Below are 12,136 nucleotides of genomic sequence, written 5' to 3'. Positions count from 1 at the left end.
GTACATTCTTAATCTGATTTTAACAAATTGTTAAGAGCAGTTTGTATGAGCTTAATTATTTTAACAGTGTTATGTGTTAAATATAGAAAAGGCATAACAGTGATGTTTTAAATTTTATATGTTGTCAACACAACATTTTTTTCTTAAATAACTTATGAATATAATGTCTGTGTATATTTTAAGAAATACCTTTATTTTTTCAGTGTTTCAGGAAAGCAGTGATTTATCTTTTAACAGCATATATTCTAAAAAGTGAACTATAATAGAAGCTATCTTCCCTTAAAATGGCCAGTCGTGTGAGCCATAATGTTCATTGATAGTAAAATCAATAGAGCATTGATTCTAAGCTTAATCCTTGGAGACTGTTGTTTAGAGTGGCAGACGTAGCCTAGTAAATATCTAGTTTTGTTTAATGTGTTCAGTGCATAAGGTTTTGCTATCTTGAATTTAGCTGTGCACTAACAATTTATATGTGGGGTAGAAAATAGTAGCTATTAACAGACACATAGCATTTCAAAGATGATGGTGATAAAATATTTGATACGAGATTCGCAGCTATGAGCTCAGCTGGGTTTTCTTCCAGTACAGTTTAGATCTAAAACAAATTTAACACTTAGCAATGCTCTTAGGGAATTGTCGCCACTTTCTTAGATGTTCTTTATTAATAGCCACACTTTTTACCTGAAGTTATTTCGTGGGAGAGATGAGCTGAAAATAATTATTTTAATATTCTGCCTTTTTTCCTCAACAAATCAGAAGTAGAATGTAGATTCAGAATAAATTCAGGACTTCATTCACTGGACTTCATTCAGATGTTGTAATCTTGCATTATACCACTTGAAACCTTTTTGCCAATCCATTTCTAATCTAAAATGAGTCAGTTTTTACAGAAATAGATTTAAAGATAAATTTTTTGGACAGGAATGATAACTTTTGATGAAATCGTGTTATTATGTCTTGATATTAGTGTTCAAGAATTGCTGTGTAAATATCGAAAAGGAATATTTAACATCAAACTTTGGCCCAGCTACTACACAACCATATTTTAATTAGCAGATTCTTGTATACTACACAATTTGCCTGCCTTTAAGAGTTTAGTACCACTAATGTCCTTTGCTTTGAACATTGGTTATTCTGATCTGCCATTATTATTAATAATCTAAGTTGATCCTAAAAGTCACGTTTTCTAGATAGCCTGATAAAATATATTTTGAATTTATAACCAATACTTTTTGTACTGAAAAAAGTTGCCTGTAATAAATCCTCTGCTTTATTTTTTTAAGCATATCTCCAAGGTATCAATTTAATAACTATCAAAGTAGCTACTGCAGTTGTTGCATTTAAATTGATTTACATGTCAAGACTGGCAGTTTAGCAGCTGCGCTATTATTCCTAGATCGGTCAATTTACTTGAGAAAAACCTACTACTGAGTTCTACTGACCTGCCTGACAATATAGGCCCTATTTCTATTCCTGTAATTAGGCCTGCGACTAACTCAGAATATTTTTAATTAAAATATTTTGGTCAATGTGTTGCACCAAATTAGGCCTTTCAGTGAAGATTTAATTCTGGAAATAGTGTGATTAGAATATTTAATGAGATGTGTTGAACTAAGATTAACAGGTTGTGTGTTTTGAACATTGTTTGTGTGTGACCATTTTGAGTTTTACAATCATAAATGTTATTCCTGATTTTTAACCTTAAAAATATATGCCCCAATAACTGTCTGACGGGTAAATTTAAATTCAGTTGAAATTTCCTTCTAAAGAAAGCAGATTTAAAATGCATCACTAGGAAAGCTGTTATTTGTTATGTTCTTCCCTTTCAGCAAAGCCAAAAAATGAGGAAATTGCCACTTAAATGTTTACAAATAAACAGTTTTATCGAGAAATTGGTTGTTTCCACATCTCCTAATTTGGGAATTTTTTATTCTCTAAAGGAATGTGACCAACATAAAATTAAAAGGTGCTCATTTTATAGGCTCTTTATGTCATTAAGAAGCTTTGATAAAATGATAAATATTTCAACCTTGAACCCTTGTAAAGGGGTGGAAATAAAAGCACTGACTAGAAAATTTATCCTGATTTTGATTCCATTAATATATAATTCATGGTAGCAAATAGAGCTCTTATCTTGATTTTCTCCCATTGAGAGCCTTCCTCTTGTTGCTGACTTTCATGGCGGGGCCCCTCTGCAGCCTGCAGTGGAGAGGTGGACTCTGGCTCCTTCAGCCTAGCTGCCATTACAGGAGTCACATCACTGGGGTTTAAACACACAGGGTCTGGGATCCACAGCAGATCACTGTGTGCCTTTTTGAAGGCTGTCTGTGATTGGATACAATGTTTTGATTTATAGGCCATTGTAATGCTGATAATCTATATAAATGTTATCTCTTCTGGAGAAATTCTTTTCTCTTTCCTCTTTTTACATATAAGTACAAATAAAGTTTTTTGTTTTTATTTTAAACTCCCTATGAAAAACTGTTACATTTGCTGCTGTAGGTATGATGATATTCTGATCAATGGACTTCCAGATTGGCGACAGCCTGTATTCTACTACAGGCGGGTGAGAAAAATGAGCAATGCTGAGCTGGCATTACTTTTGTTCATAATTCTCACAGTGGGTCATTATGCTGTGGTTTGGTCAATCTACCTGGAAAAACAACTGGTAAGTACTGGTAATAAATCAAATGATCTAGCCTCCTTAATTTTATATGGCATTTCAGACGTTTATTTTTTCAACTGATAAAAATTTCAACTTTTCTGTATATGCTCCTTATTCTAATATTTTTTGTACTCAGCATTTAGTATTTGATATGTTTCTATTTCAAGAATCCATGACATAAGAAGAAAATGTTTCTTTTTAAAAATGTGGCATTTGAGTTTGTTACAAAATTTTGTGAAGGCTCAAATATCTAGCTGAAAATTAGAAGGTAGAGCTATGTTTTGTTAATTGTCACCTTCCAGATATACATATTTTTTATGTAAAATGATTTTAGAAATTTTTGTGTCGCAGGCCCTTACATAAAGAATGATTATTTTAAAAGCTTTTAACTCAGTAAAACTTGAAATGAGTATAAGTTTATAATTTCAGAGATCAGTTGGTTAAAAAATATTACATTTTTCTTAGCCTAATATACTACTACATAGTTTATTCTGCTATAGGCTTTTATTTATATGCTAAAGATAAACATATTTATCAGTATTCATGAATTAGCATCTGTTTACTCATTCTTTTTGAAGTGACATTATTAAAGTTGGATGAATGAGAAAAAGTAAGTTGAATGCCTTCTCTTCTTAGAAAACTTTGATTGCTATGGAGATACACATGACTGACAGTGCTGAACTTCATGTGTGTTTAAGGACTGGTTACCATGGCAACAGTTATTGTTAAAGATTGATGATTTTACTTAATCATGTTGGACCCTACATACATTTGCATAAATGTTCTTCTATAATGTTTACCCTTCACAGAAGACTCTTGATAACATTTGAAGAGTACATGTTAATGATAACCTGTAACCATAATTTTTTCCACATTAAGGATGAACTGCTTAGTAGAAAAAAGAGAGAAAAGAAAAAAAAGACAGGCGGCAAGACTGTGGATGTATCAAAACTTGGTGCTTCAGAAAAAAATGAAAGGTGGGAGCATATAAAAACATTTTATAATTCAAAATTGTTTTAAAATATGTCTTTAATGTGATTCAACTTCATATGTATATCCATTTCAGATATGCTAACATTTACATCTGTATTCAGTTTATAAAAGACTAATACTGTGCCATAGTTTATGAAACACATTCTAATCTTAAGCAAAAGTTCTACAGGTTTTTCCCTTTGTAAAGTGTTCATATATATTTACATAATTAAACCCCTGAATTCTTGTTATTTGAAAATTTTATACTGAACTTTAGAAACGAAGTATTACTAGAAGAGTCTATCACTGTAGTGTTTAGCTCAGGAGTGACAGTATGTAGAGAGACAGTGATATGCAGCACACTCAAAGAGATACTACCATTTCTTCTATTGATTCATAGGAAGAAATAAAGGGTTTAAATAGTTCACACAGCAGGGCAGGAACTGGATCAATGTGAGATGGAGATCAGAGACTATTCTGCCTGTCTTCTGTTCTGATGACATCAGTGAGTAATGCTTCAGTGAACTGCAAATGACATTAATTTTTATGTATTGGTTTGTTTATGCTACAGTCTTCATATCTGCTTGTCAGCACCTGGGGACACTCTGATGATGTTTAGTCTTTTACCGCTGAAGTAATCATAAGGTCTAAGAATTCATTTTGCCAAACTGATGAAAAGTCCAGTTAGAAACAGGGCTTTTGTTTCTTTATCTTTATAACTTGATTACAAGTCCCCTTCCCCAAAATCTTAACCTAGATTCTCTTACTTATTATACATAATTGCATTTGTTGTACTAATATATTTTATGATAGAATACTTCAGATTAAGTGATAACTGTCATAAATATTTCATTGAAAAACTTCTTCCTTTGTTGAAATAGCCATTCAAAACAGAATTCATGATTATTATAAAAATATTTTTGTCTGTCAACTTTCTTTCTATATTTTGCTTCTCTATTTTTGCTTTTTGTTTTCCCTTTAGATTACTGGTGAAACCACAATGGCATGATTTGCTCCCCTGCAAGCTGGGAATTTGGTTTTGCCTTACAATAAAAGCATTGCCTCATCTAATCCAGGTAAAATGTACCTCTTTCTTATAATATTAGATGCTTTCACTTTAATTATTCATGAAATAATTTATGCCTGCTATCTGAATGCTGAATATACAGTAGATGCTTCCTAATGCTGATTGAATGAATAGTATAAGTATAAACGTAATTTAGAATAGTTCTAAAATTTATTTAGGTATCTATTCCTATAACTATCTTTTTTTCCCCTATAACTATCTCTTACACTGCTTTTATAACACCTTAGAATTCCAAGACACTAAAAAAAAGGAAAAAGCAATACTATCTTTTTTTTTTAACATCTTTATTGGAGTATAATTGCTTTACAATGTTGTGTTAGTTTCTGCTGTATAACAAAGTGAATCAGCTATATGTATACATATATCCCCATATCTCCTCCCTCTTGCATCTCTCACCCTCCCTATCACAGCCCTCTAGGTGGTCACAAAGCATCGAGCTGATCTCCCCGTGGGATGCAGCTGCTTCCCACTAGTTACCTATTTTACATTTCATAGTGTATATATGTCAATGCTACTCTCTCACTTCATCCCAGCTTACCCTTCCGCCTCCCCGTGTCCTCAAGTCCATTCTATACGTCTGCATGTTTATTCCTGTCCTGTCCCTAGGTTCATCAGAACCTTTTTTTTTTTTTTAGATTCCATATATATGTGTTAGCATATGGTATTTATTTTTCTCTTTCTGACTTACTTCACTCTGTATGAGAGACTCTAGATCCATCCACCTCACTACAAATAACTCAATTTCATTTCTCTTTATGGCTGAGTAATATTCCATTGTATATATGTGTCACATCTTCCTTCTGATAAATTATTTTTTTTTTATGGTTTTCAGTTTTATAATTTTTACTTCTTTTTTTTTTTTGCGGTACATGGGCCTCTCACTGTTGTGGCCTCTCCCGTTGCGGAGCACAGGCTCCAGACGCGCAGGCTCAGTGGCCATGGCTCACGGGCCTAGCCGCTCCGTGGCATGTGGTATCTTCCCGGACCGGGGCATGAGCCCGTGTCCCCTGCATCGGCAGGCGGACTCTCAACCACTGCGCCACCAGGGAAGCCCGACTTCATTTTTTTTAACATCTTTATTGGAGTATAATTGCTTTCCAATGGTGTGTTAGTTTCTGCTTTATAACAGAGTGAATCAGCTATACATATACACATATCCTCATATCTCCTCCCTCTTGTGTCTCCCTCCCACCCCCCCATCCCACCCCTCTAGGTGGTCACAAAGCACCGAGCTCATCTCCCTGTGCTACGTGGCTGCAGCAATACTATCTTTAGGACAGATATAAAAGCAATAAAAATTTAAGGCATATCCAGTAAAAAAGAACAAAGCTCAAATAGTTTGTCACCATATTTTAATAGCATTTAAGTACATAGTGTGAAAAAAAAACACTTTACGTAAGCATTGGTATAATTAAGCAAAAATATATATAGCTTTCCATTTTATTTGCAACTTTAAGAGGAGTCAAGATATTTTGTCTTAAACTGGTAATCAAAGTTTCTGTTGCTAGTCAGTCTTCCTCAAACAATGGGATGTACATATCATATTGATATGGCAATTTCTTATTTTTTTATATTTAGCATACCAACACATATTCTATTATTTCTTTGCTAATTTTAATTGTTGCATCTGGTTAGAAAATTTCCAACACATAAACAGAATATTTGAAAGAATATATAATTGTTTTGGTGTACAAATTTTGAGATTCTTTGAAGTTGTAATTTTGGAGAAAATGTCTCATTTCAGAAAATACAAAGAGCAAGAGAGACAGATAATTTGTTTAATTCTACTCACTTTTTTTCATGAAACAGCTGTTTTTCCTAATTGTTTAAGGAAGTGAATGACTCCAACTTCTGTACTTTATTCCTCTTTTTCCTCTAATAATGAAAATTTTATATTTGAAGGGAAAATGAACTAAAAATTACTAGTGTGTTTCTTTCTAGCCTTTGAGAAATTATTTACCAGTTCTTTTGTCAAAATTGTTTATCTTAGTAGTTATTGCTTACAGAATCATATATTTTGTTAATAGAGACAATTGAAGTATTTTGGTAATTTAAAAGCTTTTGTTTTTAAGTTGTTTATTTTAAGTTTTATGTTGTTTATTTGAACAAAAATCCACAATCCTCATATGCTACGTATGTAAGAGTTAATAAGAGAGAGGGGAAAGTATATTTATCATGCTGGTATATTTATGAGAAGATGTGACAGAAAAATATTTTAGGACATGATTTCTTATATTTTTTAAAGAATGATTATTTTTTGCCGGCTTTAGAATCTGTGCAGTAGGCAAACCAGAATGTAGATGAATTTAAAAGTATAGTCATGAAGCAGTATAGATAAAGTATCACATAAAATATCAGTCTGAAACACTTCTTTGTAATTTTAATCTAAGTCATTTGAAACAAAGTTTAGTTGGTAAAATTAACATATTTCTTGATTAGCGTGGAGTAATTTGCAAAAACAGAATCAATATATTAAGATGGCTTAGAATTACAAGTTATTATTTTGCCTTATCACAAATTTGTAGAAAGCTTACAAAAATAAGGAATTTTATAAAAACATTTTAGCCTCTTCAGAAACTTTCTTAAACTGTTGAATCAGTTTGAAGTTTAAAGTTTTACTCATGTTCACTAACAAAATAATGTAATATAGTAGACTCTGATACAAACTGTAATAGTGAAAGTATTTTACATTGATAAACATATAGCTTATACTTTCATAAGCATCAATCAGCAAAGCAATACTGAATAGTTGCTATTAAGATTAGATTGTCTGCTTTTTTTTGTCTGCTTTGACCTTTGTATTAATTTATCATTCATAAAATCGTGTAATATGAATACATATGCCTTATCTACAACACTGAAATTTTCATGTGACACTTCTATGAGATCTTCTTAAATAAGGTATTTATGAAATTTAGAGGAAGCCCTTTTTACCCGAAGCAGTCTGTATTAGTAACTGGCACAGTGGTGATAGAAGAGCCCTACTCAATATAAAAAAAATGATACACATGACCTTCAACATTTTCTTGACCACTCTTGTGATACAGGGCCATTGTTTTATTTTTAAGTAGGAGTCCCTTTTCTTGCGTAAACCATACCTATCATCTTGGTTTCTTTAAGGACAGATTTCCAGTTGATTTCTCTAAAGAAGAGTTAAACCATACTCTTGTGAAGCAATGTAGTTGTGTAAGCCTTAGAGATTTGTATGATATCCGTCGCTCAGTCTTTCATCATCGGCTTATTTACATCTAGTTAACAGCATTTTTAGCAACTCTTTCATTGAGCTTTCCAAAGCATCCACTTGGTTTTCATAGAAACAACTGTCATTTTCTACTCAATTTTCATCTTTTTAATATAATATTTAATTGAATCGTATAATTACAATAACATGTATCACTGACACAAATAGGTTTAAGAGCTAATACAACCAGCTCATATAAGCATACAGTTAGTTAAATAGGTATCAGTTAAGGGAGTTTTACTTCCGTGTGTGAATCCCTTGAATTTCATGGAAAGTTCATTAAAACTGAGCTGCAGATATTCTGTGTAAGCAGGCAGCTGTTGGATAAGATGGAGTATCCAAGCTAAAAGTGGGAGATTCAGAGACTTCCAGCAAATGGCCTCACACTAGCAGAACTGGTACCCAAATTTTGTCCTTGTCATATCAACAGCTCTTCATCTTCAACTGTTTTCCTCCCACTCTTCCTCTAAATACCCATTCCTTTATTACACTCCACATGCATATATGGTTGGTTATCTAGTAAGATTTGAAAAAGTGGCAGTTCTGGTTCAGCTTGTGCTCCTGAGTTCACTGTTTATTACTTAGTATCTAAGATCCCTAAGAAAATCCCTTGTTCCCTACTTATTTTACCTAAATTCTTTTCTATCCCTCTCCCCAAAAAATTACAGATGAGAATAGTTATATCATAGTTATTTGATGTATAAAACTTCTTCTGGTTATATTTTTAGAAAAACAGTTTAGCAGGTTCAATAAAAATTTATTAAACACAATATCAGAACAAGAGGCTATAGAGATGAATATGCTTTCTTGGACCTTACAGTCAGGTAGAGGTTATATCACATGAATTAAAATAATTGGGACACAATATGGTATGTAAGCTTCATATATGTAGTATAAACAATGACTTCTGTAGATGTTCAGAGAAGTAAGATTGTCTCTATTTAGGATAACCAAGGAAAACTGAAAAGAGGAGCCACTTGAATTGAGTCTTGAAAGATGAATAGACACTTGACAGTGAAGTACCCACTCTGTGTACTAGTTTGTGTACAAAAATAATTTGATAGATACAGTAACTCCCATATAATCATATGTGTTAGGACTGGAAGAAACCTGAGGAAAACATTGTACAACTGCTTTTTAAAAAAAAAGAAAATTCCACATAGCCCATTGCTATCATCTAAGACTATATCCCAGGTCTCCAGACTCTGAATATAGCCATTTAGGAATTTATACCCTAATAGATAAATCTCACAAATCTATTAAAGGACATTGAGACAGAAGAGTGTTTCCATCGCACATGTCTGTCAAAGATATGTATACATTGTTAGGAATGGGAAAGTTAAAGTACATAGTGGGCAGAAAATACTCAAAGTGGTTCTGTGATCAAGCAGGGCAGAGGTAGAAGTATTTCTTTGATAGCTCCCCTTGCTTTTTGAGAAGGTCTTTATTACCTCCAGCACTGGGTTTTGTTCCTTTCCTTTGTTCTGAAAAATATATTGAAAGAATTATAAGATTTGGTAGATTAGAAGAATGAGGCCAGTAACTGAAAACGATTATACTTGATATGTGTAAAATATTCGATGTTAAGTTAATAACAAACATTTCCTAGATTGGAAAATATTGAAGGGAAAGATGTATGGATATTACTCTATTTAGCAAAGTGTATATCCCTATATCATTCATGTACCCACATAGGCAGAGAAGAAAAAAGTCAAATGAGAAACCATAGAAGAAGAATGTGGAGAGTGTTTTTAAATTGATGTGTCCATAGAGAGATGAGAGAACTTTAGAGAGAAGTAAAATGCATGACCGTGTGCAGAGAAGCTTGGGAAACTTGAGAAGAATGTGTTTAGACAGCGAAAACGGTAGGTGGAATGATCAACCGAAGACATGGAATGTGAATTAGAATATAACAAGGAACTTGGCCTATATCAGGAGAGGCATAGTGTGCTTTGAGGCTAGAATTTAATTTTAACATTAAAAGTATAGCCCTAAAAAAAAAAAAAAAAGTATAGCCCTAGTGACACTTTCATATCTTACCAGTGTTTCTTTTTTCACGATAGTTTGAAGGGAGTACACAATCTCTTGGAATCTGACTAATCCAGTCTTCTGTGTTGACTATATTCAGCCTATAACCCCAAGAAATTTTTCTAACCTCCAAAATGCCCTTCTTGGATATTTTTTAATTGACCATATATGTTCTGAAATATATTCATAGCCATGAGGGTAGCAAACAACTGATGAAATATAACCAATGCTATGTGCATGTTTTCATTTTAACTCTTATAACTTAGTTTATTTTTGTCACTGCCTGTTTGTGTTGGAGCTTCATTTATTTAGGCCCATGATAATTTAGGTCATTAACACCACCGATTTCTCATACAAAGTCAGTAAGTACCAAATATCCCAAGTGATTACCAACCTAAATCATAGTTCATAGTTCTCTACATTTTCTGAGATGAAAAAGGTCTTCAGTATTCAGAATTTATTTGCTCAATAGTTTGTTTGATTTTCTGGGAACTCACCATTTAAATTTCTCTCTACCTGCTGTGTTACATTTCTCAGTAACGCAATTTATAACATGTATAACTCCTTTAGGTGTGCATGGCCTAAGGTTGTTAATTTCTCTCATTGTTAAGTCCCAGTCCCATCCTTTCTCACTACCAAGCTGATCTAATATGAACACAGTTAGACTAGAAATTATTGTAGGAAATTTCCAGCATGTATATCTCCACCCTATCAGGATTTATAGGTTGCTGAGGAGCAGTGGCTGAGAAAATAATCTTTTCTGTAGTGCTATGACTTTTACCTTAAAAAAATTAAAATAAAGCTTGCCTAAGAGCGTAAACGGAATACTGTACTTTATACAACTATTTATAAATGGAGGCATCCTCCCTCCCAAGAAGCTTCTTCCATGGAAACTACAACTGTGGACAAGCCTGGAGGTCACCCTCTCTACAGTCAGGGCCCTTCATTTCTAGCCCCTTTGCTTCTGCTTGCTGGGACAGAAACCAAATAAACAAAACATTCACAGCTAATTAGCAGGGAGAAAAGCTTCTAAAAGGCTAGGAGGCATTTGTAGCAAGCTCAGTTGCCTGCCCTTCTACTCAGAGTTAAACACAGATTTTCCAAGGGATGAGAAAGCTTACTTTCAGTACTCCCATAACTCTTTGGAAAATTTTGCATACAAACATACTTTACATAGGGAATACGTAAACAAATAAAAAAGGTTGGGAAAAACTCGTCTGAATTTTTATAAGGCTGAAACTCTGCTGCTACAGAAGGACAAAGGGATACAGGAAAACTGGAAAGACCTCACAACATAACAAAGATTCCATTCCTTCTACCCTCTGAAAGGAGGCCATAAGATGCAATTATTCAGAGGTCCAAAGGCAGAATATAGAGGTTTGTAGAAAAGATTTTAAAATCACAAAATGTTAGGTAGGATGTTAGAGATGCATAGTCTCATCAATTCCATATTTTGTAGATGAAAAATAAGTTTAAGACTCAGACTGGTGAGACAATTTGCCTAAAGTGACACTACTAGTCAATGGTAGAAATGAAACTTAAAGCAGACGAAAATAGATTTAAAATATAAGAAATATAAAAGCCAAGAAAGAATAAATTTTTTCAACAGCTGGATAACAAGCTAGATATGTTATGGTGAGTGAATAAGCTGTCTGATCTTACATTCTCTATATGAATATTGAGGCAGACTGTAATTGTTATAAAAGTTGTAGAAGGATTCTTGTATTGAGCTGGGGCTGAATAGATGACTTCTGTGGTGTCTTCTGTCTCTTAGCACAAATGGAAAAAGTTGCTTTGGGCCTTCCCGAAGCCCAATACTGCCTGAATACTACTGACTCAGGCAGAGGAAAGCTGAGCTTGATTTCTGCTTTATTTTTATTACTTCTTGTAAATTTAGTGTTATTATCATTCTGTACAAGAAAATTTACTCTTATTCAGAGTATGAAATTTATAAGTTTTCCTGTATTCTTCATTGTAATTTTATACATTATATGTAATTACACATTAGATCTAATTCTGAGATTATAAGTCAGTTGGAGAACAAAATTTGATATAGAGAAATTGAATTTATGGGCAGATTTTCAGAAGTGCACTTAACGATATTCTCCTGTGTTGATGGTTATATGTAAGCTTCAAACAAGAG

The 12,136-nt window shown here is 33.2% G+C and overlaps 1 protein-coding gene across 2 annotated transcripts in view; it reads left to right on the top strand.

Moving 5' to 3' along the window:
* Positions 1 to 12,136, top strand: part of DNAJC1 (DnaJ heat shock protein family (Hsp40) member C1) — a 363,633-nt gene that overhangs the window by 235,022 nt on the left and 116,475 nt on the right. For both annotated transcript variants that reach the window (XM_067702975.1, XM_067702972.1), the window contains 3 exons: positions 2,503 to 2,668; positions 3,545 to 3,642; positions 4,620 to 4,713. In XM_067702975.1, coding sequence (XP_067559076.1) covers positions 2,576 to 2,668; positions 3,545 to 3,642; positions 4,620 to 4,713 — 285 coding nt within the window. In that variant the 5' untranslated portion in view covers positions 2,503 to 2,575. The remainder of the gene's footprint in view (positions 1 to 2,502; positions 2,669 to 3,544; positions 3,643 to 4,619; positions 4,714 to 12,136) is intronic.

The sequence above is a fragment of the Pseudorca crassidens genome, chromosome 1 (genome assembly GCF_039906515.1).
Source record: "Pseudorca crassidens isolate mPseCra1 chromosome 1, mPseCra1.hap1, whole genome shotgun sequence".
Classification (NCBI taxonomy): Eukaryota; Metazoa; Chordata; class Mammalia; order Artiodactyla; family Delphinidae; genus Pseudorca; species Pseudorca crassidens.
This window is presented reverse-complemented; position numbering and strand designations above follow the sequence as displayed.